General features: G+C 36.9%; 1 protein-coding gene across 1 annotated transcript in view; it reads right to left on the reverse strand.

Moving 5' to 3' along the window:
* Man2a1 (mannosidase alpha class 2A member 1) overlaps window positions 1-27,767 on the reverse strand; it is a 173,520-nt gene that overhangs the window by 116,506 nt on the left and 29,247 nt on the right. The window contains exons 4-5 of the mRNA XM_004625404.3: window positions 19,763-19,934; window positions 2,802-2,929 (exon numbers count right to left, since the gene is read on the reverse strand). Of these exons, the coding sequence (XP_004625461.1) occupies window positions 2,802-2,929; window positions 19,763-19,934 (300 nt within the window). The remainder of the gene's footprint in view (window positions 1-2,801; window positions 2,930-19,762; window positions 19,935-27,767) is intronic.

Here is a 27,767-nt window from a genome sequence, read left to right on the forward strand (position 1 = left end):
TCTCTGAAATAATAGCATCTGAAGTAAAGAAACAACTGCAGAAAGGGATAGAAGAAATCAGATCAGAAATAATTTCTGAAGTTAAAAAAAAAGAAATGAGAATTATAATGAAAGTACTAAGTGCTTTTAAAGAAAACACTGATTTAAAAAATACAGTAGAATACAACAATGATGGAGTCTTTGAATGAGCAACATAAGAAAGAAATAGAATGCATGAAGCAGATTCAAAGTGATCTACAGGAAATTAAAACCTCAATCACAAGCTGGGAAAACCGTTTGAATGAAAGTGAAAATAGACTTTCAACCTTGAAGACACCATTGCAGCTAGTGAAAAGGTATGAAAAGATCTCTTCAAAACAACTACGATGCAGGAAAAAATAATTCAATACCTGCAAGACGATGCAAAGATGAACAATGTGTGACTAACAGAAGGAAAGAGTCAATACAAATGATATAAAAAGAATATGGGCAGAAGTAATAGCAGAAAACTTCCCAAATATGAGGCAACAATCTGACAGTCAGGTAACCGAAGCATATAGAACTTCAAATAACCTCAATCCAATTAAAACCACACCCAGACATATAATAATCAAGATCCCAGAAATTCAGCACAGGAACAGTATACTAAAAGCTGCTAAGAAAAGAAACAGATCACATTTAAAGGAAAACCCATCAGGGTAATGGCAGATTTTTCTTCACAAACCATCAAGTCAAGAAGAGCATGGAGCAAAGTACTTCAAGTCCTGCAAGAAAACAAATTCCAACCCAGACTGATATACCCTCCAAAACTCTCCTTCAAGTAGAATGGAGAAGTGAAACACTTCCATGACAAAGAACAGCTAAAGAATTTCATGACAACAAAGCCAAGCCTACACAGACTACTAAAAGATATTCGCGAGAGGGATCAAAATGACCACAACTCCATGAATGAAAACAGAAAGAACCCACCAAATAGGGCAAACAATTAAACACAGGAGAAAAAGAGGTATACAACAGCAGTCTTTTAATTATTCTTTTATATACAGCAGCAAAATATTTCCATCAGCATACTCCACAAATGAACTTCTGCACCCTGTGGGTCATGACTCTGTCTGGGTCTACAGGGTCGACAACAAGGAAATAGTAGTAGTTCAGTCCCACAAGTGACAACTGGCCACCAGTAAGCGTCATGGGCACCGTCCACGTTCACCACATACTAGAACTTTGTGCGATATCTTATCCCCAAACTGTTAGAACTGCTGGTCATATACTTGCCATTCCAATATTTTTGTTATGGTTTATTTATCTCAGCAATTATTTTCTGTCATGGAAGCTTTCACTTAGTTGTTATTTTTGTCTATATTAACCTAATCAAATACTATGTGAGTACTCTGAATTGATCACAAATTTTTAAAATGATACACTACAGTCTGGCCTCTTAGTTGGACTCACAATTTAATTTTAATTTTTGAATATTATTTTGAAATATTTAATTTAGAATTAATATTTAACTAATTTTCTGAATATTGTTTAATTTTAATTTTTGTTTTACGATTATACTGTTTCTTTGACTTAGAATCTACTTATTAGACATGGTATGATATTTTCTCCTAGTATTAGAAACTTTAAAAAGTGTATTTCCATTTTTCATTGACTTTATATTAGTTCTTTCTAGTCTTTTACACACACACACACACACACACACACACACACGAAAAAATATTCATATAACCTGAAAAAAGATTGATACTGTTTTGTGGAAATCTTCAATGACACTTTAAATGGGTTTTTCTAATATAATTATATTTTACATAGTCCTGAGAGCTCTATATTCTTTATCCAGGACCATACAGCTACTTCTCTTCCTTTTGGATTATGGTCTTTCTTATTTTCTATATACTACATCTGGAAGTATTAGAATGTTTCAAGTTTCTATAACTGGAAAATATTTTACTTTTAGTTCTCAAAGGTATATTTGCTAAATATAAAATTCAATGAGGACAGATTTTTTTTTCAGTCCTTTGAATAAATAACTCTAGTTTCTTACCACTTGCTCTTTTTTTTTTTTTCCTAATGTGAAACAAGACGCTATCTAATTTTGTTCTTCCATAGCTAATATTGTTTTCTACGTATATGCTTTAATGATTTCTTTCTTTACAATTAGTTTTGGACAATTTCAGCTTTGTGTATCTTGGTATGATTTTATTCATATTTCTTTTGCAAAAAGTTCATTTTCTTGGAAATGTGGTGCTATAATTTTAACTAAATTCAGAAATTTTAAATCTTTAAATATTAAAGATTTAATATTTAATCTTTAATTAAATATTAAATCCCTCCTTTTATTTTGAGAATTCTAATTATATGGATATAAGTTTCTTGATTTTGGCAGAGAACTATTATATGACTGATTTGTAAACTCTTCTTCATGTTTATTCTAGACAATTTTTATTTTTATATTCATTCAAGTTTGTAAATAATTTTTTTTTTTTTTTTTGGCGGAACCAGGGATTGAACTCGGGCCTTTAGCACTTGCCAGGGAAGTGCTTATTCCACTGAGCCATCTCCCCAGCCCTGTAAATAATTTTTTACAATGTGCAATCTATTATTAATCTCATTATATGTTCATTTTAGAAATATTTTTCTAAAATTCACTGTCTGCATCTTATATCTTTTACATTTCAACATTTGTCTAAAATTTTTAATTTGCTATATATTACTGATTTTCAATAGTTAATAATGAGGAAAAAAAAATCTTAATCTAACATCTCTAAACATAATTTCCCAGAATAGCTCAAATGAAAGAGAAAAACATCAGTACATACCTAGATTTTTTTCCAGCCACTGATGTCCTTCAATTAGTTGGTCAATTAAGGCAAAATAATGTGCAGTAGCTTCATCAGGCATGACCCAGCCACCTGTCACAATTTCCAACTGACCATTCTGTAGTAAGCTAGGGAGACAATAGTAAGGGTATATTAATAAATACTGTATAAGAAAAATTCAAGTAGACAGATAAAATAACATAAACTTCAAGAACAGCTTTTAAAACAGCCAGCAGCTTTGTTAGTTGGTGGAAAAAAAGTTATTATTTTTTTTTAAACCAGAGACTAGATTTCAACTTCAGAGCCCCAGTGACAAAGCAGCTTTAGTAAATGGCCTTGGATGACCCCCTCCATTCCCAGGCAAAGCCATGCAGGTCTTGTCTAAAGGGCCTTTCTACAAGAGTATGACATCCCACATAGCTGCAAAGACTTCCACTACCAGGAGCCACGTGGCATCCACTTCTGAGTGCTGCTGAGGGCCTAGCAGGGACATACTCAGGGCACGTGTGTGACGGGTATTTACAAGAGGGCTGCCATTTGCAGGATGGCTGTTTCAATGTTCCTTCAGAGAAGACAACCAGTAATCATACAAATTGGTCCAAAAATAGCATTAAAGCATTTTACTCCAGATCTAGTTGAGAGGTGAGGTAGCTTTTCATTAATGAATACAAAATTCTAACATGGCATTATTTGCCTGTTGCACTGTTTCTTTACTATAATACAATATAAAACAAAACACCCATAGAACTTTTCCTTAGAAGGAAAAAAAATATGGTAAAATAGTTAAAAATGTTACAAGTGCCTAATGAAGCATAAAAGTCAAGAATTCATGCAAATAAAGCACTAAATTCAACAGTTCAAGCAAATACTTTCCTTTCTTTCATAGTTTGCAACAAGATGATTGGGGCAGTGGTATAAAATTACAGAAAGAAACACAATCTATATCTATCTCACTAGTTACAATAAACTAACAGTCAGCTATAGAGCAAAATTTAGTTGATGCAAGTCAAAGGCACAAAGCATAAAGGGTTTCCTAAAAAAGTGCATAACAGAAGCTCCAGCACGAACCCAGCGTCCGGCTGATTCAAACAGCTGCATGACCATACACACAATGACTGAGTAGACGATGGACAAAACTCCCCCCACAATTAATTTCAAATGGAATTAAATTCATAGTCATGGGGATTGTCAAGTAACAATTCCCATAAACAATATGACGACTCATTACCATATCTCAAAAAACTCAAGTAAAAATCTCCAGATTTTCAATGGAAGAAAAAAATTATTAAAAAGCTAGAAATTTTTAAGCATTATATATCTTCAAGAACTACAACAAAAAGACCATGGCTACAGTGTCCCACCGCCCTGCCAATGAACTGTGAGTTCATTTGAACTTTGAGTTCATTTGAACTTTGTGTAAATTAACTGCTAATTTACACATCACGCTGGTTTTTGTCTCTCAGAGGCCTCAGACCTGGCTTATCCCTTACACCTATGACCAGCAGCACCTTACTACCTGAGATATAAGCACATAACTAAAAAATCTCATGCAGAAGCTCAGCACCCTATTCTGTAGTCCAATAAACATATCCTTTGAAATTTTTCAGACATTAATTGGTCAAAAGCAAATTCTATGCTGATTGTGAATTAAGATCTAAGGCTGGGAGATAGTTCAGCAGAATAAGCGCTTCCCTGGCAAGTGCAAAGGTCTGAGTTCAATCCCTGGTTCCGCAAAAAAAAAAAAAAAAAAAAAGTTGAATTAAGATCTAGGAAGTATGGATTTAAAAACCAGAAACAAAAACTTTAAAAGAAATCATACACTCATACACACACACACACACACCACCCTATAGGATTTTCTTTTTGCATCAATGTTTCATTGTGCTGCATAAGTCCTGCCCCACAGCCAGGAAAGGTACCTTGTGAACTGTTAACAAAGCAAAGAATCAAATATTACATACAACAGCTAATTTTCCTAACTCCTTTTGTAAATCATACATTCCTCCCCCTCCTGAGCGTGTCTGAGATGCTACTTTAAATGGTACACATGTATCTGTACACAATGGTTATTTCATTCATTCATTCATTCATTTTGCTCTTTCTGAGACAGGGCCTCCCCAGGCAGTTCACCTTCAACTCACTTGTTAGACCAAGCTGGCCTTGAACTCAAAGCAATCTGCATAAGCTTCCCTCCACATGTGGGGATTATAGGCTTATAAACAGGTGTCACCAAGCCAGCCCACAATGGTTATTTTAAAGACTATCGCGTCCACTGATTAATTCTTTCAGCATTTTCTATTTTCTTTGTTTCCCAACATGTTCCAGCCGCCTTCATTCCAACTCAAACATCACTCATCCAGAGAGGTCTCCATCAGCACCAACCTAAGGCAGTGCCCCACTCCATCACTTCATGGCCATTAGCAAAACCCCAAATGCCTTGCTTGCCTTAGTACCTCCTCTTCCCCTCTCCTCACCCCTATCTACCACTAAAACAAAAGCTTCTGGAGAGCAGGGACTGGCACGTACTTCTGTTCACATCTGCATGCCCAGCACTGCTTTCAGGAATCAATGAGTGAGGTTTAAGATACAATATTACGTAAAGTTACAATGACACTCACAGACATGAAGATAAATTAGAAAGGGGGAGGTCAATTAGAACAAAGCTTCAATAACTCTGGTTTCAGATGATACGATCCAGAATATGGTAATGGAAAAATATGGAAGAGGAAGACAAGAAACCAGTCTTGGAGAAGTGGGCACGGGAAAATGATGGGAGCTACCAGGAAGTTAGAGGGCACATGCCCCGGGCGTCTAGTAGGGGGGCAGTGTTAGTGTGCAGACAGTGGGGGAAGTTGAAAAGGGATGGCACTCTACAGGAAGAAATGTCAGTCTGACCTGGGCTATTTGATGATAGTCGGATACATCCAAAAGGAATTAATTACACGAGAAAAGTAAGCTTAGGCAAAGAGGCCTACAGAAAAGTTAAGCTTTAGGGGGAAAAAGGCATGAAAAATGAAATAGAGAGTCAAAGGTCAAGAAGAAAGATTAAAAACAAAAAACATTTTATTTTAAACCAGAAGATTTTTAAAGGCAGGAGAGTTTAACACAATATAAAATATTTACTGTTGGATAAAAATGCTTGCCACATGACCATTCAAAAATAAATGAACAAACAAAAACACAGAAATTTCTGAGGTACACAAATTTGCCCTGCATTTTAATATATAATTATTGGAGTATAACTGTGAAAATTAACTTTTTTTTCCTGAAGAACCAAAATAGTTTTCCTGCTAGTAGTAGAGTGGGTTCTTGCATAGTCATGCCTTTCATGTTTTGTTCCAGAAATGGAGTGACTTATTCTAAGATAATTCATCATGTAAAGAAAAAAAATTAAATTTACAGTTAAGAATTTCCAGTAAGACCACATCTAACTGTTAGTTTATTAATGAGGTTTTATATTATAGGTGACAGTTAACTATAAGGAAGCCTGCCTTACATGGTTATGGCTACACAGGGAGGTAAACAAAACTACAGAATTTTCAGAAGTTAACTATAATATTTCAGTATACTTCTAAATTTCACACGCATGAACTGAGCACCTTTTCTTCGTAGTAGGGTCTACCTTCTATTTTCCTGGAAAGGATGACTTTACATCATTTGATGATTTCACTTTTTTTGTTGCTTGCTTGCTTTTTTTGCAGTCTAAATTAAAAATGTTAAACACAATATAAAAAAATAGAAGATATATAAGAACTCATGAATTCAATAAAAGGAAAATAAGAATGGTATTAAAAAATGAAGAAAGATGTTGACCTACATATCAAGACCTATAGCAATGATCTTCATTATTTGGTGATAGCTACAAAGAACAGGACTGAACAGCTTATAGAAACACTGTATCAGGAACTACTTTAAACATTTATAAGCAAGTGAGAGTGGTCATGCATGCTTGTAATCCAGCACTTGGGAGGCTGAGGCAGGAGGAAGGCCACAAGTTTAAGGTCAGCCTAGGCTACATAGTGAGTTCAAAAACTAGCTGGGGCTACACAACAAGACACTGTCTCCAAAATAACAAATCATTTACAAGCAATAATAGAAAAGCAATGTGAGCCCACAAAAAAGAATCACACTTAAAACTGCTATCGTTAGCAATAAGAGAATAAGACAGACTCTAACTGCATTCCAGATTCTAGTAATTAAAATAATAAGAAATGAGAAGATATATATATATATATATATATATATAGAAAAATTCACTTAGAACAAACGCAGGCACTTCAAAAATATTTTCATTCACTTATTCTGCAACAAGCACCAACCAAGCCATTTCTATGAAAGTTAAAGGAAAAAAAAATAATAATAACCAAAATACCTACGACGCCCGCCCCTGGAAATCTAATGCCTAGTTTCTACCATGAGATTTTTTTGATTCCAGCAAACGTTTTATGTGTATACCTCAAGGGCATTACTCATAAACATGAGATATACAGGCAAAAGTGAAAAGGTGTGGGGAAAACAAGGGAAACACAGGAGTAGACACACCCATCAAATCCAGAAAAGAGAAGGGTAGGCACTACCTTCCAAAATGAACAATACTTGCACTTCACCTTTTTTTTTTTTACAGGGGTGAGTTGATCTGTAACTACTGGTAAAAGACATTAGCATACTTCTGTGTATCTGTTTGAATGCTGGGGAAGCTGAAAGGACTAACTGATGAAAATTAAGCTGAGCAAATCCATCACTGCTCATACTGCCCAAAATACAGAGTTGATGCCTAAGAATTTACTGCAAAGCACGAGAAGCTGCGAGTCATTTTCTGCGAGTGGCACTTCCTCCCCCACATGGAATCATCAGACATTTGGAATTTGGTCACACACAGAAGGATGCACTCAAAGAGCTTCTCTCCCTAATGAGGAGATTGTTACAGACAACTTAGCAGCAAACAATGCACCATTTAGCAAGCTTCAAAGAGCCACAAATTAATTTCACATGAGAAAACGAGCTGACTTTGTAATCACACATTTGGGGAAATATGAAATAATACAAGATGATGTACAGGGTTTCGGTCTTAAATAAAAAATTAGTTAAATAGAAAAAAAAAAAGAGGTGACCAAAGAATCAATTTGCACCCTAAAGACATTTAATCAGATTCAGTGAGTATCTGGTCTGAGAGTAAAAGTAAGATTTATTTTCAACTCCTTGTATTTTTGAATACTGTTGATGCCTGTCTTTAAATAGGATAAGAAGAATATGGCAAGTGCGTCACCTCTTATTTCTTGCTCATTTCATTCCAAACCACTTTCAGCTTGCTGACCAAGCGCCTAGATTGCCCCGCCCCCTTTGCCCAGTTGGCCATGCGAATCTGCCAGGAGCCACTGCGGGCCGCTGCATCTGATCCAACTTTCACTTATAAACCTTCATAAATCCAAGATTTCTCTTTCATAGCATTTATAACCAAAGGTGCCTATCCACGTGTACCCTTGCTATCTTTTTCCTCCAAGGAACTGGAAGCACCAAGAGGGAATCACAGCTGTTTCATTCATCATTAAAGACTCTGCTGTCCCTATGAAACCGTAAAGAAATGCTATCCGTATGTAAACAAAAACAAAGGACGTGATGCGGATGTAGCAAAATAACTGGCTTCTATAAATTTAGTCTCATTTATAACAAAGTGCAAATCAAGAAGACAGCATATTCACCTATGAGATTAGAAACACCAAGAAGTTGTACTACACAGATGCCGACGATGTGTGGAAATTGGTACTCTGACATCACTCTAGTGAAAACTATCAAACTCTAAGTTGCATATATTTTTTATCCATGCTCACTCAAAAATAATCAGAAAATATTTTAAATATAAAATAAAACAGTGCTTTATACTAACAATTAAAAAAGTGTACAAACTAGTCTGGAGAGATACCTCAGCAGCATAAGTAACTGCCTGGCAAGTGCAAGGTACTGAGTTCGATCCCAGTATCACATGTTGTTCTGGCCCCAGAACCAGGCATGATGGCGCACACCTGTAATCCCAGCACTAGGGAGGTTGAGACAGGAGGATCACTCCGAGTCTGAACTGTATCTGTAGCAAGACCCTGTATCAAAAATGTTTTTAAAACATTTTTTAAAAAGTACAAACGTACTGTATACATTAGTGACGCCAGAAATAAACACTACAGATCATCAACTGGGAGCAGTTAAAAAGAACACCATTCATAAAATAGACCTCTTCAAAAGTTCAAAATACAAGTTTGAAAAGCATGGCAAAGCATTCATTAGTGTTATTATAAAAAACTAAACAATACAACAGAAAACAAGTTGATAACGATGTGGTGAAGGAAACCCATATCTGGCTTGTGTTGTAGAACGCAAAAGGCTAGTGATCACGGTGGAAATCACTACTGGGGTCTGCCAATAATTACACCTAAAATTACCCTATGGTCTAGCAATGCCACTTCTGTATACATACATAAGATAGAAAGGAGTCCAGCAGATTGTGAACACCCAACATTATTCACAGTAAATAAAAGGAAAAAAACCCAAATATTAATAGAAAAACAAATGGTTTGGACAAAACGTGACATATATATAATGAAATGTTGGAAGAAAATTTTGACGCATGCTGGGGCAACACAAAAAGTTGAATACTGCATAACTGATATGAAATACCAACAGTAGTTGAACTTATAAAGACAGAAAGTAGAATGGACATAAGCAAGATCTGAGAAGAAGGATGGAGAAAGATGGAGATTACCTTTCAATGGGTACAAAATCTCAGTTCAGAATAATGCAAAAGTTCCAGAATTGATGGTGGTAATGGCTGCGTGACAATGTGAATGCTTTAACGTCTTTGAACTATACACTTAAATATTTAATATTATTAAAGTCATAAATCTATGTTATGCAAAGTTGCCATAATGAAATAAAAGAATCACTTTTTAAAGAGCACCAAATTTGGCATGCAGTTTGTGTAAATGTACATGTGTGTCTGTACACATTTGTATATGCATGCATCTTCTATATACCTAGGGAATAAATCAATCTGGTCAGCTACTTCCTGTGGAATGGGGTAAAGCAACAAGAACACAGGAGAGGTTGAACTATTCCTATATTAGGTTATATTTAAAAGTAAATTTTTTAAATCTTCATAAATGTCTGGCCGGGGAGATAGCTCAGTGGAACAAGTGCTTGTGTAGCAAGTATAAGGTCTTGAGTTCCATCCCTGGTACCACCAAAAAAAAAAAAAAAAAAAAAATCTTCATAAATGTAAATGTTATATCCTGATTTCTTCTAAGTACTAAAAACTAACAAACTATAACCTAAAAGTACTCATGCTGTTTTATGAATATTTATCAAATTTGATGGTCTAGTTAGTAATTTCTGCAAAGTTTTAATAAGCAGGAAAGTATTTAATTTAAATATCTAACAGTATACTAAATATTACTTCACACAATTCTCATTCAAAATACACTGAAAAACACACAAGTCAAAGAATAAATTTAAAAGCTCATTCTTGTGCTAACCATAAACAGAAGTTTCTGGAAGGCAAAGTTTACCATGAACCTCTTTGCCAATAGAAGACATATATCACAGTATATACAGTTGTAGGTTTTTTCTAAAATATTTTAAATTGATAAATTACAATATAAAATATCTACTTTGAGGGCCAGCCAAATAGCTCAGAGGATTAAAGTGCCTGCAAGCAGGCGCAGGCAATAGGGGTTCAATCCCTGGGCCTGCTGTATTGGCCCCACCCCCAGGGCATGCTGAGACATTGACTAAGACTGGGTGTGAGGGTGCATGCCTGTAATCCCAGGGATTGGGAGGCTGAAAACAGGAGAATCACTGAGTCCAATCTGTGTAGTGAGACCCTATAGACCCCGTACTAAATACCTTTTTAAAAAAAATTTAAAAAGGGTCCAGTATATAGAAGTGCTTCCAGTCTTCCTAGAAATTTGGATAGGGTAAAAGGACAGACTCCATGAAGAGTTCGCTATCCTGGTTTCCTCAAAACAAACCCCTTCTAGAGTATACCTTTGCTGTTCTTTGCAGTCTAAGCTCACTCTGCACAGTTAGTTTTTCTCTATTCACTTTTGCTTTTGCAAATGAACTTTGCTACTGTTTTTTGATCATTTAGCTCAATTCTTTAAACCAAATGAAAAGAACCTAGAAATCAACTCCAGAAGGGGATAGGAGCACCAGAGAACCCTGCGACTTTTATTTGCTGCGCCATTTTTAGGGGACTACTTGGTAATATCCCTGACAAAAATAATTTGGGCATTCTGATTTATAACACAATAAATCAGTTTATTCTATTTTTAATCATTGCAAAATGGACTCATGCAATATTTCTTCTGCTGTATCTGACTATTTTGGCTTAATATGTTTGTAACATCCACCTATATTACAGTATACATCAATGATTTTTTATTTACTACGTGGCGATTCACTGCAAGAATATGCCACAGGTTTCAATCTATCATCTGGTTGGTAGACATTTGAACTGTTGGCAGTTTGGTGTTACTATGAATGAAATTTGCTATGAAAATATCTTTAGACAAGTAGAGATCAATACTAAAAATAAGGGCCAGAGAGACAGCTGTTACCGGACTAAACACCTGCTCACACAAGCGCAGGAACCAGGGTTTGATCCCCACCACCACATGCCACGCTAGCCCTGCCCCCAGGTGCATTGAACCGGCCAGCAAAACTGGATATGGTGGTGCATGCCTGTAATCCCAGTGCTGGGGAGGCTGAGACAGGAGGATCACTACAAATCTGAGCTGCGTAGGGAGACCCTGTACCAAACATATATCTATATTATATTGATATCGATATCTATATACTAAAGATAAAAATGTTATACCAAATGCTCCTTAATTTTGCCTGACAGCTACTATATTTTTGGACCCACTACTCAGAAATACTCTATTTTTAATTTTTTCCCCCTGCTTATTTAATGGGGTTATACTAGAAAGGTTAATGAACATATGACTTATTAATGTTTTTAGCCTCTTTACCAAACTATCAAAGAGTGATAGTTCATGAAACAACAAAACCCACCTGCCCTATGTGTCTCCTCCAGATTACTCCACATGAGATTTTTGATCCTTCTTGGGTAAATCTCCAGGAGTGGACCTCCTATGTCACAAAATATATATTCAAGTTTGGAGAATTCTTTGGGTACCTCTAGAAAATCATTCCACTTTACAAGCCCACCAGAAGCATTAAGAGATCCAGTTTCCACACATTCTTGCCACTCTTTACTGTCATTTTGTTTATTTTAGTTGTTCTAAAAGTGTCTTCTCATGAGAAACCTAAATTATTAATAAAGGGCAAAATAAAGGTAGACAACAGGAAGTAGGGAGACAGACCTTTCTCAAGTGAGAAGAGGCTCAAGAGATGGAGGGAGGATGAAGGAGGAGATGGGAAGGGGATTTTTAAAAAAATGTCTGGTGTCCATGGAAGGCCTTTAGATAGAAACTCTGAAGAGCATCTCTCACTGCTAGTCAACAACTCAACCCCTTTCAGCCTGAAGAAGCCAGAATGGTTATCATCCATTATTGCCTGATGGCAGATCTGGTTACTTCTTCAGAGGGGGTAATGTTGTAGGCAGCTGAGTTAGACAGAAATACAATAGGCAGTCAGACAGGACTGGGCCCTCAAAGAACCCAATATGGAAGGCAAGATACCCTACCACTGTGGAAGAGATGGGCCCCACTACTGTGGGCTAGACCTCAAGACAAAAAAATGTCAATGCAGCCACATACTTCCCTAGGGATAGATATTAGGAATTGATATTCTAAATAGGTATCAATCATTTTGAAAAAGCCAGGAATAGTTACTAACGCCACTCCCTACAAGAAAAATCTGTTCCACATTTATGCCTACTTGCTATGTGACTCACTCCTCCATTTGATTCTGATCTAATCGATGTTACCTGAGCAATTATGCTTGTAATCTCACTGGCTAGCCACAGTTCTAACCCACCTCATGCTCACCTAGAGTGTTGCCATGTTTCCCACCTTACACCCACCTCACCTCATGGTTTTGCTCTATAAAATCCTAGAAAAGGCAGGTTCCTTGGCAACCCACTCAGGTCCCCTTCTGTCCCTCTCTAGGACAGAAGCTTCCTTTCCCCCAGTAAACACATTCCGCTCATTAAACCAAGAATTACAGTGTATTATCTACATGGACCAACTCTACACAAGGATTATAAGTATTACATATACTAATAAAAATAAATAAAATACAAAACAAACAAAGATAGTTCAGGGGAATGGGGGGGCTCACTTAAAGAAAAACTCAGGGAAAAAAAAAGGTAAGATGGTTGAAAGATCAGGTCAGTAAGGAGTTTATATTTGCAGAAATGGAACAAAACCCAACGGTATGGTAAAGATAAATATTAACCAAGAGAAGCTGTTCGTGAACATCCAAAGTGTCCAGGTTCTAACCATCCCATGGGTTTCTACACTCCATGCTGTTCTTAAGAGGATCGGATGTGATGTAAAATACGTTCTAGTATCTCAGAGCTCAGAGTAGAACAATAAATAAGTACTAGGTAGTGATCAAAGAAAATGCTAAGAGTGACGTTTCAACTGCCTGACTTTCAAAATGTTCACATTTTAATGTTATAAGCATTATACAGCATTTACCTGTATTTAGCCAAAAAAAAAAAATCCAAATATGAAGCCCCAAAGAAAAGCCCAGCAGAAAATATCCAAACATGAAGCCTAAATACACACAGACAGAAAATGTGCTTATTACTTAATGGAAGGCAGCTTATTTTAAATCCATTGGATATGTTCTACATAGATATCATGACTATACTTGATTATTTGGAATCACATACACACACACACATACACACACACACACACACACACACACACAAACCAACAAACAAACACAGAAAAGCTAGATGTTATTTGCACGTATCCCTCTCTAGTTATCTAGATTTTCATTTTTAAAAGCTTATAGAGCCAAATACTACTGCCACAGGGGGGAAGAATCAAACAAGTCAGTGCTAGAATAGATTATGAGGATCATTTCAGTTATGTTTCTGTTAAGTTCCCACAATCAATTGGTATTCTTCAGGGACAATGAAAGCTTAGGTGGAACTCTACTGGAATTAACATGTTCTGCTCTGCAAAAGCCAGCTTGCAAATTTAGGTACAGACATTTAATCCATAGCTCATCTTCAAAACGGGAAAAACAAGCCATTGCATAAGCTTTATAGTAGTAGTCAAAAATTCTATTAGTAATGTCACTTGGTACAAGCTACGAATTTTAAATAACAGAAGCAAGTCTAAAGATCTGTTAAAGTTTGCCCAGAACTTACAGATGCTGCCTAGTTTAGGCAATTACCACCAGAGGATGTTTTGTTCAAGCTAGAAAACAATATGCTAATATTCTTCTAGTTCTACACACAAACGTAATAAGTTAATAAAAGTGAATATTTATAGATGCCAGGGAAAGAATTTTAGCAAATATTGATCAGGAGCACAACTCAATCCCCAAATGTAGTTATAAAGTATTTTTGTCTTCAACCAAATACTCTTAAGTATATACTTTCCGAGGCCAAAAAATAAAAAGTCAAGCAGCTCTCCAACTCTCCCTGGCATTACCAGTCCTCCCAGCTTACCATCCTCAATCTGTAGCACTGACTTGAATCACATGAAATTGCTGCTTTTGTCCACCAAAGGTGGTCAAATATCGATAACTTTCTACCGTTCATCCTCACTACAATGGCCAACAGAATAAAAAGAGCTTGCATCCAACAGAAAATACACACACACACACACACACACACACACACTGGTATCTACCTGTCTTACAAGTCACACAAAAAGAAAGCTAGCCCGAGGCTCAACAGCTTTGCCAAAGAAACAGATGTCCAGAGATAGCATATTCTAGGCGTGGCACTGTTTATAGCACCAAAAGCTCTAAAAGGCTGGTCACTACACCCTTCCCCAGACTGCCCAGTGTTCTCCTCGTTGCTCCCCTCCTCCTCACGTGGGGTCCTGTTATAGCCCAGGTGCCTTCCCTAGCTGCCAGCTCCCTGATGCTCCTGCTTCTCCCAGGATCTAGTTCTCTAGAAAAAAATGTTACGCTAGCTTTCTTGTTTGCAAGCAACACAAATGGACTCTGGAAAGAAAATGTGTTAGGGAATGTTTCTGGGCAAAAATATTTGAAGACAAAGTTCAAAGTCCAGGCTCGACAAAGTGTTGGAGGAAAACGAAGCCCTATTGTAAGGCCCATAGGACCCAAGTGATGGGGCGAGCGAGCCTCACAAAGTGCGGGTGCTAGAAGAAACAACTGCAGACTCCCCCAGGTCTGCAACCCTCCCTTCCATCAGCCTGTACTTCATTGTCCAAAGATTCAAGGCCCTGGGAATTAAAATGCAGATGAAGCGAGTACAGTCCCTGGCTGACCTGGCTGACCAAGGAGAGGAAGATGGAGGAGGCAACTTCTCTGCTGACAGTTTCCCAGAGGAAATAGGATGAAGTAGATGCTGACCAGACAGTATTAACAAAACAAGGAAACCCACAATCTCTGATTAGAAAAGGAAGGGCTTTTCAGGAAGTCACACTCTGATGGGGACAAATTCCAGGTCTGAATCAAGTTGTTTTTGCTTAGAGATGAATAAAAGGTGGAAAATATTTGACCTAAGGGACAATAATATAAAGGAGGGTGAATTAAAATTACCAAAGTCAGCAGAGACACTAAATCCAAGGAAAGAAGAGGGAAGAATCCTTGAGCAGAACCTTCCAAAATGCAGTGAATGAAACAAAGAAATCAGAATAGCCATATGAGATTATACTTAATCACCATATAATTGAGTGTTAAAGCAAAAGAAACGGAAGCACTAACTCAACCACAGAAAGCATATGCTGAGAATGTGTCTGAACTGACAGATGGAAAACAATCAAAAGTTATCCATACCTAGTTATATATCTCCAGGAAAATTTAGAACTTTGTCGATAACTTTGTTTTCAATCCTAAAAGTATCTGTGCACAGAGAAAAAAAAAAAAAAAAAAAAAAAAAAAAAAAAAAAACAAAACTTCAATGAAGCTTTGAAAGATAGAACAGAAATATACATTTTATAATTACCTCGCCTATTAAAAGATTCAGCATCTCAAAATGACTCCAGAAATAAAAATTATGTAGCATCTAAGTGGAAAATAAAACTAAAAAGCAAGAGTCACTGATATTTATTGGGGATTTAAATATGTGTTCATCCAGCTGGAAGGGTATCTCAGTAGTAGAGTGCAAGTCTACCATGTGGAAGGCCCTAAGTTCTATCTCTAGGACTACAAATAAATAAAATTTTAAAATAAAAATGCTCCAGACATGTGCTAGGCATCTTATTTGTATTCATTCAATCCTCTTAAAAATCAAACAATACACACGCCAATATTATTTCCATTTGCCAAATAAAGCCACCAGGGACAGCAAAATTAAGTACTTTGGCCCAGTTCCACAGTAGACAGAAATGAGAGGACTTCAACCCAGACAGCTTCAGACAACCTGGCCTCAGTGCTTCTCCACCATTCCAAGCTACCTCATGAAAAATTCATCATTGAAAGGAGAAAAGAATGTAGTTTGTCAATGATAAAGATAAAATTAATGATGAAGAAAAAGAAATACCAGCCTGGGAGTGCCCAGGGTCTTACAACTTCTGTTCCATACCCGATGTTTAGGAAATGTCTGTTCAACAAATGAATGAAAGAGAGAGACAGAGACAGAGACAGACAGAGAGACAGAGACAGAGAGACAAAGACACAGAGACAGAGACACAGAGAGAGAGACAGAGAAAGACAGAGAGACAGAGAGAGAGAGAGAGAGAGAGAGAGAGAGAGAGAGAGAGAGAGAGAGAATGTACACTAGTAAAGATGCAAATAGATCAAGAAAGAAAAAGAAAACAAAAATAAAAGGTAATGAGAGAACAGTAGCAAAAAACAAGTGTAGTCAATTATGCTACAAACACTTATTTTTAAAATTGGAGTTTGTTTCCAAATGATTGATCATATCAGGGAAGAAACTCTGCAGTGCTGATGTGCAATTTAGCCCCGTGGAGACACTGAAGGAAAAGCAGGTAACTGCATCCGGTCCTCGGTGCAGACCCTGTAGGAAGACAAACCTGTGCACACACCCCACGCCCGCCAGCCCCCCGGCTCATCCCATGCTGTGAGTCACTCATCCACGCCCACTGCACCCCTTCCCCTCACACTGCAGGAAACATGCTTGCAACAGTTTCATGGCAGCGATCTGTGCTCCTTCCAGCACCCACTTCCACGAGTAAGCCTGCAGGGGTTTCTCAAGATAAGCTGGGGTACCTTTTGGAACACTTACACATTTAGCCAATGTGACATATGTAAAACTGGACCAGTCCATGTGTGTGCACGTGTGTGTGTCACTGAGAAAAGTGTGGAGCGCTGGGCCCCACGCCATTGTTTCTACAAGCTCTTGTTATTTTATTGTGCTTTTATTGTGCAATTCAGCACGGCAGCGACGCTTCAGAACAGTGCATGATAGTATAAGTGCACACAGATAAAAACAGTAATTATAAGACTGAATTAATAGGCATCAAAATCTAAATTCTAACAAAGTTAGTAATCACTGGTTATACATTAAAAAGCACACCAAATATCTAAAAAATGAAAAATGTACAGTACATACTCTCTGACCCTACAATACTAAAGCTAGTTCCTACTCAAATACAGTTTGGAAAAAATCGCACTTTTAAGTTGAAGGCTATTTTTCTAATAAATTCAAGTCAAAGACAAAATTGTAAATATAATAGGATATTGAGAAAAATATAATAATGATAAAAATGACATAAAAATTTCAAAGCCAGTTACAATGCCAAAAGGCAAACATGGAGACAGAGGTACTTGTCTTATTAAAATTAATGGATGGACCAGGGAGGTAGCTCAGTAGAGTAAGCACCTGCCTGCCAAGTGCAGGGTCCTGAGTTCAATCCCTAGTACTGAAAAAAAAAAAAAAAAAAAAATTTAATGGATTGGCCCATTTAGCTTTAGTGGAAGCAGGTCAGAGGAATTGGGAAAGATGAAAAGCAGAAGGGTCAGGGGTTAAACAAAATAAAATAAACATGCATAGGTTCTAGAGGTGAGGTTGTGGACAAAATCCAGCAAAACATAAATAAAAGCTTTAGCCCATGGAATAAAGAAAAAAAAATTTTAAAGCAATATGAAAGCAAAAATAGCTACAGACAGAATACATTCCCAGAATCTGAACAACAAGTAACCGGAGGGAAATGGCGACCGCCCTGCTGCTGTGGCCACAGAAGTGCCCCCTGGGTCCTCCTCAGTACCCCAGTGCCAACAGTCTTCCCTTCTGCACTTTCCTAGCCAGCAGACAAGCATCTTAAACCAGCTTGGTGGGGGGGGGGGGGAATTCTCCAATGAATACAACAGAAATCAATCCTCCCCACAATTATCTTTAAATGTTTATGTTAATTTCCATCAAAGTCCAATTTTTTTTTTTAATGACTTGGAAGAACTTAACAAATTAATTCTAAAGTTATGGGGAAATGAAATCATCACTCATTGAAAGAATTTTCCAATAAAGACAGACAAGGGAAGATCTGCATGTCAGCTGAAGAGCCGTAGAGTAAGCCACAACGACAGTCAACAGAAAAGTCCTCAGAATGGGCCAGGAACCCCAGAAATAGGCAGAGTAAAGATGGTGCCAAAGCAGCAGAAAAAAACATTATTCCAATCTAAATCTTAACCTTACAGAGGCAACAAAGTATGCCAAGAACACAACCTCTGGGGTTAACAGCCTGGACGGACGGAATGCCAGCGCCACCATGCATAGCAAGGGACACCTGGCTAAATCAGGGTCCCGATCTCTAAAATGAGGTGGCTGCACCTGCTCTACATATAATCGCTGAGCGAATTCTCAGTTACAGTGTGTAAGGACTGTACTCCCAACACTGACTTATACACTAAGGGCCCCACAAGGGATGCTACATGAATAAAACAATTCACGAAAACAAAATTCATACTTCCTAGCAGCATGAGTATTTGGTGATCAAAGATATTCCTATCATGCCAGATATTAAAAAATAAATAAATTTCAGAGTTTCAAAAAGCAAATGATAAAAAAATGAACATAAGGAAAGAAAGGACTGTTTGAACTGTGGTTGGGTAAAGACCTAACAGTCACAGTAAAAGTTGTATCAGGCCGGCCAGATAGCTCAGGGGATTAAAGCTCCTGCTTAGGCAGATGCAGGAACCAGTTCAATCCCAGCCTGCAGTGCTGGCCCCGCCCCTGGTGCATGCTGAGACAGCGACTGAGACCAGGTGGCCTGTGCCTGTAATCCCAGCACAAGGGGGGTGGGGGTTAAAAGCTGTATTAAAAGAAAACAGATAAACAGACTTAAATGCATAAAATGTTAAAGTCTGTATATCACAGACTAATAATTAGGAAGAAAATAAAAACATTAGAAAAAATACATACCTACAAAAAGGTATAATCAATCAAGTGATTAAACAACTTTGTTATATATGACAAAATATGCAACACTGTTAACAATCAGAAATATCAATTTAAATATTTTTCAGTCATCAAACTGGCCAAGATTATCAAAAACTCTTACCAGTAGCCAGTAAGTTCAACTGATATATTTCTCAATGGAAGGTTGAAAAATATACCACAACAACTTTTCAAAAGGTCACTGTGACTATACACTTTAAAAAGAATTTTATTATTAAGCTCCTTTAACGTAGCAATTCCATTTTCTAGGACAAAGTTGGAAACAAGAATTTCAATGGAAAAATTCTGATTTGCTTTGTTAAGAGATGAACCAAAATCAATTTTAAAAGGATATAGAAAAAACATAGTAAGTTTCAGATAGAAAGCTAAAAATTCAATATTTATTTCACTGTACAATTAGTCTAGTATTACCAAATTTCAAAAAAGTTTTAAAACAAACCTTTTCACAGCTTCCTTCTTCGGAATATCTATAATATCCCACCATTTTGAAAGGTAAGAGATTTCAGACCACATAAATTTCCTGCTTGAATCTTCTTTCAGCTTTAGGACCATGTTATTAAAAATATACTGAGTCTTGTCTCTAAAGTAGTCATTGAAAGTCTTCAACCAACCTAAATCAAGACACAAATACACCACAAAGGTCTGATTCATGTGGCCGATTTCAACTCAATCACATTCCATTGCATTACCTTTGGACACCCTTAGATCTTTCATTCATATAAAACAGATTTGAAAATTTACCAAGTGCTTTTAATTAATGAAACTTTTTTGTTGACATGAGACTCAAAATCCCACTAACACTAAAATAATAAACACACTAAAAACTACACAAAAATTCAGACAAAAATGAGAAAAAAGATATGTTGTATCCCATAATGTCACAAATACAATTTTCCACTCAATGAATAAAGCTACACCTAAAAAGATGTAAGTACTCTATAAACAAAACCTAAAATCTAGCAATAGAATAATGTTGTAATTGCACCACTAATACACATACTGAGAAACAGAATTTATTTGTTCCCAAAGAGTAAATTACTCAATTTTTGGAAGCACAAAGTAGCACTAATCAAGGAATAAATGTGTGTGCTTCTACCTATAATTTTTTCCAAACAGAATTATAAGTGTTGACAACTTGGTTCTCTTGATTTTTTCCCTACTTCTCAAATATCCTGGAAATTTTACCTAAAGATACCAGCAAATGGCTACAGGTCCAAACATCAAGGTAAAAACATATACAGCCACCAATGTGGTAGACACAGCAGAAACTCCAGAAAATAACTTCTTTGTATCTATACAAATAAGAATTCTAGATAAAATATTTCTTACAGGACTGTCACAATCTGGGACAGTAATAGGATGCTCTGCCATCAAAGAATGCTTCTTATATAATTCAACTCATACAGTTGAACTTATAATTCAACTAACTGAAACCTGTGTTTACAGAAAACTCAAAGATACCTCACAAAACAATGGTTTGTGAAGAATCTCATTTTGCTTCATGAAGGTACTGACCTGGAGCCCTGCCCTAGCAGCCACATCTGGAGTCCCAGGAATAGGAAGAGGAAACTAAACCTACCCTTAAATAGGGATGCTCTAGCTCCTGGCCACCCATGCCAAAAATGCACAGACCTGACCCCGAAATATGATACAGTACCTAACAAACATTAGCTATTGTTTTTACTATAAACATCATCATCAGTTAACTGTCCTCTTCCCATCTGTACAATACTCCCAAAATTGTTATACAGATTCAATGCAATCCCAATTAAAGTAGCATCAGTATACCTCAGAGATCTAGAAAAAAAAAATTCCTAAAATTCATCTGGCACTAGCAGAGACCTAGAATAGCAAAAGCAATCCTGGGTTACAAAGGAAAGGCAGGAGGCATCACAATTCCTGACTTGAAATTATACAACAAAGCTATTGTCATAAAATCAGCATGGCACTGACAAACAACAGTCCTGAGGATCAATGCAAGAGGATTTAGACAAAACTACAAAAACACCCAGCCACCCTATCTTTGACAAAGGGACCAAATATGTTCATTGGAAAAAAAAAAAAAAGCCTCTTTAATAAATGGTGCTATAAATACTGGCTTTCCATATGCCGAAGGCTTCAAATAGATCCATGTCTATCACCACACACAAATCTACAGTCAAAATGGATCAAATATTTAAATATTAAGACTGAAACACTAAATCCTCTGAAAGAGAAAGTAAGTAGAAACCTTAAGGACAGAGGGCCAGGTAAAAAGTTCATGAACAAAAATCAAACTGCACAGGAAATACTTCAAAGAATCAACAATTGGGATCTCATTTTTTTTTTTAAGTTTCTGCACATCAAAAGAAATTACAAACAGAGGGGCCAGGGAGACGTCCCAGTAGAATAAGTGCTTCCCTGGCCAAGTGCAAGGGCCTGAGTTCAATCCCTGGTTCCACTATAAAAATAAATAAATAAATAAATAAATAAATAAAATTGTATATAAATGGATGCAGCTAGAGACTATATTAGTAAGTGAAATAAATCAGATCTACATGTGCAAACATCATATTATCTTGCTAATATCAGACCTTGAAAGAGTAACTAAAATTGAAAGAGTATCATAGATATTGTGAAAAGGAAAGAAATTTGTTCAATGGGAAGGAAAAAACAGGGACAAACGAAAAAAGGGAAAAAAGATACATTTAGGTATATATACTGAATGGTTTGGATAAATTCCTTTTGAATTTCTTACAATATTTTTGTTATTGCTTTGTTTTATCTTTAAGCACATCTTGCATGTGTATAACTGGTGAGCTGAGCAACTAATCTGAAGACAGCATCATGTAATACAGCAACCTATTAGTTTGTTTAGTGAAATTCTATATTGCTTCCAGTGCTGTTTTTTTTTTTTTAACTATTCTTGTGTTCTTTTAAAAATAAATAAATAAAACCAGGTAAAAGGAAAATTTAAAAAGGCATTGTAATACTTACTTTCAAATGTATAAAGTTAAAACATTTAAATAAACTGTTCCACATTTTTAAAATACTGGTTACTCACAAGTGATTTTCACAACTTCAATTAATACAAAATTTACTCTTTGCCTCCTAACTCCTACCACCTCAGACTGCGACTGTATTTGGAAATACAGTCTTTTAGAGGCAATTAAGGCAAAATAAGGTCATGGAGGTAGATCATCATCCAACATGACCTGTACGTTTATGTAAGAGACTAGGGCACTGACACAGAGTCTATCTGAAGACAAGAGAGAAAAGAGCACCCTTCATAAACCAAAGAAAAGAGCCCTCACATAAACTAGACCTGCAGACGTGCAATCTTGAACTTTAGCCTCTAGAGTGGTGAGGAAATCATTTTGGTTGTTTAAATCACCACGGAGTCTGTGGCACTCTGTTACAGCAGCCCTGTGGACCCCAAGCAGCCTTGGAACAAGCTGGTGTGCTGACCATTCCAAACATAGACTGTAACGAGGGGAGAAGGCATCTTCTCACGCAGCATAATAATATTTAATTTAATAAGCCACAATCTACAGCTGCCCACATATTAAATTAAGAAATCAAACCTATAAGCAAAAATAACTCTGTAGCATGCTGGTATTCTATAAGTATAACAAGAACTATGTAATTTACTTAAATAGTTCTGTTGGAATTACCATCTTGAAATATCACGTATACCTTTTACCTTGATTTTAGCAAAGGTTGAAAGTAATTCTTACTTGGCTACCAATCAAATTAGAAAACTATGATCAGCAGAGTATCTACAAAATTATTCTTTTAATTCCAGTCATGCATAAAAGCAAATTTAGCATGAGTAGTCTTTATAAAATTAATAAGTAAAAGGTGTTGTAGGAGTATACTTATTTCTAGCAATTATAATTTGTTACAAACTAAAATCATTTCCAAGACTATCCAGAGTTTTCAAAGAAAACACATTAACTGGTTAATCTACTTTGCTTTCAATATTTCATTTGCCCTTCAACAATTACCTGGAAAATATGTCAAAGATATTTACATGAGTCAAAATACAAGCTCAGAGATGTCAACTTAAAAGCTTTCCATAAAGCTCATCTATAACAGATACTAATACAGCTACAAAATAGCACAATTAATGGAAATGAACTGAAAGATAGCCTCTTGCAACTTTCGATATTGAGTAATATAATAGTAAATTAGCTTTTATTGCTCTTACACAATAGAGTAATCAAATATTCCCATTTACACAGAATTGGTCCTTTCTTTTTCTAAATTACTGTAAAAACTACAATGGTATATTAAGATGAAAACAATCAGAAAGACAGTATTTTCTGACAAGTTGTATGAGATAAATTTTTGTGATATAAAATCATATTCCTACTTCTAGGTTTAATAATCTTAGAACACTGAGTTGCAAGCTAATTTAAGTAAGTGGTCAATTCATAGCTTCTTCCTTTCCCTTGAATACACTTGGAAATTGAACGAGGACTGAAACAGCATTAAGAATAACTTCCAATTTATTCTTTTTCCCTTTAACAACACCACTACCTGCAAAAGAGCTAATAGCTATTTTAAATAAGTAGAGAAATATCTAAAACAAAGAGCAAATGACTAGAAGTTCTATATAGGAGTTACCAATCCAAATTCAATATCCTATTGTACTAAGTTCTAAAACTTAAAAAGAAAAAAAAACTAATAAATTTGAAAACTCTATTGCTTGATTTCAATGTGTATGAACAATTAATTTTGTGTGTGTATTTTAGGGTAGGGTCTACAGGATGTTCAGGGTCTCATTAGTAGATCGGACTCACAGTGATCCGCCTGTTTACAGCCTCCCAAGAGCTGGGATTACAGGCACGCGCCACCACGCCCAGTCTCAACTGCCAATCAGCGTGCCCCAGGGGCGGGGCCAGGGCTGGCATGGCAGGCTGGGGATCAAACTCTGGGACCTGCTTGTAGGCGCTTTAATCTGCTGAGCTATTTAGCTGGCCTTTGTATGAACAATTAAGCACCTACTAATTATATATTAACAAAACACCTACTAATTATGTATTAAGAAATCACAAAATTAAAAAAATACATTTTTTATTTTTAAATTTTGGACTCTTGGCTATAATAGCTCAGAAGCCTGCAGAGATTTGATCCTCTTTAGAAACGCCTTTTAGTTCACTCTTTGGCATACGCAGTTACCACCCCGAGTACTTGGTTGTAACAGGCAAGCAGCCTAAACCCTGGCTGTGGAAGGATCTCCCCGTCTTTCCTTCGACCATCCCGCTTTACAAAGCACAAACCCACAGGACAAAGAACTGTGCAAGAAGAGCCTGCCTGGCCCTTCTGAAATGTGTGTCCTACAGCCCCACCCTGGGCGGGACAGCCTAGCAGCACCCTTCTGGCGGCCCTTCCTCATGGGGCCCTCAGGCCTGCAGGGGCGAGCCCCAGGTGGAAGGCCTACAGACGAGCGTCGTGCTCTCCACAGGCAGAGCGCCTGCTGGTGGCGGAGGACACCAGGTCTGGCAGAGAACGGAGAAGGGGGCTCACGCCGTGCGGGCTGGCTCTTCTAGACACTGCTGCAGCTCAGGGGAAACTGGACAGTAAGCAAGAAGCCCACACTCAAGTCTTCCACATCACTGACCTATTTCTACTTTTATTTTCTTTCTTCTACCATTTTTAATAAATCTGTTACACGGATCTGTTAACTTTTAAATATTTAAACACAGGGCATGTGGGCCTCAGTGTCCTTTCGCCCCAGATCCTAATTTTAGAAGGAAGGTCGGGCATACACTGCTACCCAAACTTCAAAGCAGCCGATTCTCAGGCGTCTACCACCTGGTGCAAAGCTACAGGAGCAGCGGCTCGTGGGTGCGCGCTGGGCAGGTGAATGGAGACCCGACACAGCAGGCGCGTGCGTGGAGCACGAATGGAAGTTATTCATTCCACCAGAAGTGAAACCAAAGGCAAAACAACAACAAAAAACCCTATAAATTTAATATGTTCACAGTCTATTCTGATGCTAACTTAATAATCTTTCTCCAATATTTCCAAATTTCTGCAACTTTTAGAATGGAGCAGTACTGGGAATTGAACCTAGAGCCTTTACATTAAGCTATGGGGAGAGGGGCACTATGTGAAAATCCCTCTCAATCCCTTTGTTTAAATTTTGAGACAAGTTCTTACTAAATCGCTAAGTTGTCCAGGTTGGACTCGAACTCGAAATCGTCCTGCCTCAGCCTAGATTTCTGTAATATTTGTATTTTTAAAAGGGCTATTAGTTCTAAAATGTTTTAAAACTTCTATCCTAAAAAGATATACTTCTGGAAAAAAGTACTGTTAGGCTAGTATGATTTTAGTTGTGATAGTAATTTCATAAAATGAAACAGGAATTCTGCTCAGAAGTAAATTAAGCACAAACTTGTAGTAAAAAGCATAGAAAGAATTTGTCAAAAATAATTATAGTCAAATAAATATTTTATTGCTGATAAATATTTGTAACATACAACTTGAGCCCTGATTTTTTTTCCATTTTCACGTGGTAATAGCCTCAAATTTAAAATAAATACAGAGCCTATCAATGAAAAGCTTTTATTTTAGTAATTAAGCTATTCCACATCAATAATCAATCAATAGGCTTTTTGCATCGCCTGTTAATCTTTCACTATTTGACTATAACATCTATTCTTAGACTTAAGGAATGACATATAATTTTAATTGATATTATTACTTTTACTCAAATACGCAGCTGATTAATTTTAATTCCAAGGTTTCTATTGCAAGTAAGGCTTGTTTTCCCTCTTGATAAACTGTTAAAGAGTTTTAATTAACATTCTAGTTTACTCGTTCAAACACATCCTAAGTATCTAATAAGGGCAAAGCAATAATGCAAAGCTAAATGAAAACAAATCCTACAATGAAAATAAGAACAAAATGCTGTGGGAATAAAGAAATGGTGAAGTCTCACCGGAATAACAGAACAGAGATTCTTAGGCCAGTCAGCATATCTGGGCAGAGGAAAGGCATGTGGAAAAGATGCGAAACCTCGAAGGGGCATGACCATTGCCAAGCACATCAGGCGGTCGGTACAGCTGTGCCGCACAACACATCGTGGGAATATGGTAAGAAAGAGATCAAAATAGAAGTAGAGGAGAGATACTAAAAGTTTCTAAATCACTCAAGTTTCTTAGAGAAAATCAGAACAAAGGAAGTTAAGGTTTTCTGATTCGTGCTTTCAAAACTAACCTGTTTCAAGAGTATAAAGAATAGACTAAATAGAAACAGAGAAACAGAAATGAGACTGTTGCAATAATCCTGTTTAAAAAAAAAATTGTTATTAAGGGCAGCACATAACAGACCCAGGTAATAAGAGGCTATAGTGGAAGGTAAAATGAAGAAAACTTAGCAACCAGCTGAAGGTTCCAAAAGATTAGGAAACAGTCAAAGACAAAGCTGCCATTTCTACAGCCTGTACGTTCTCGGAGACCTGTACATCTGCTGATTCCTTTAAAATGCTTCTCAACTCATGTTTCCAAAATCAGCCAACCTTTGGATTCCAGGTGATTCACTGTCATCTAGCAGTTTCCTAAGCATATCAGCTTCACTCTAAGTTATTTGATATAGAGCTTTTTAAATCCACGTAAGATGCTGTCACTGGAAATTTTATCCAAAACCACAAGAACAAATTTGCATTACGGTCAGGACTCGTGGCCCTGGTTCATCCGTTAGCCTATGATGTCCACCTGTGACCCCTGACTGTGTTCTTTTCTAAGTGTCCGTTAGAGACCTGCACATCTTGAAATCTGATACTTGCAACTGAGATCAGCCTCCAAAGTAATATCTAAACCTGTACTACAGTTATCCCCCTTTCTTAATAAAGACTCCACTTGTGAGGGCCTACTAATGCCAGCTGAGGACACTTGAAGCCTTAGACGTCTTCCCTGAGTCAAGCCTACTGGCTTGAAATAATGAAAAGTCTATCTAAAAAATAAAAGGTATTTCCTCAGGGTGCATGAGTGGACTACTCAGCCTTCCGGTCAAGCACGCTGATCAAATGATCAAAGTTCCTACAAAAACCAGCTTTAAAATCAGCAAAATGTTTCTTCTAAGTCACTTTCTAATTATAAAAACACATAGCTAAGGGAAAATTATTTACTACCTTATGTATTAAAAGAGTATTTATGGAAGAATATCAATTTCAATAACAAAGGACCAGAAAAATCAAAAAGAAGAAATAGGGATAAAATGTTCATGTATGCAAAAGTTAATAAAATCATTTCTATCATTAATAATACTAAAGTAGATGACACATAGCCTGGCCATGCTTAAAAAAGACCTTTCTGCTAGATGCTCTGTCTGGTTTTGGAGGTGCCACCCACAAAAACAATGACATTTGACAACTGTTTCAAGTCCTAACTCTGGAGCCCCAGTCTCCTGAGTTCACACCCAGTTCCACCATGGACAGATCACTTGTCCTCTCTCCT

Source organism: Octodon degus, unplaced genomic scaffold (assembly GCF_000260255.1).
Source record: "Octodon degus isolate 3935 unplaced genomic scaffold, OctDeg1.0 scaffold00009, whole genome shotgun sequence".
Lineage (NCBI taxonomy): Eukaryota > Metazoa > Chordata > Mammalia > Rodentia > Octodontidae > Octodon > Octodon degus.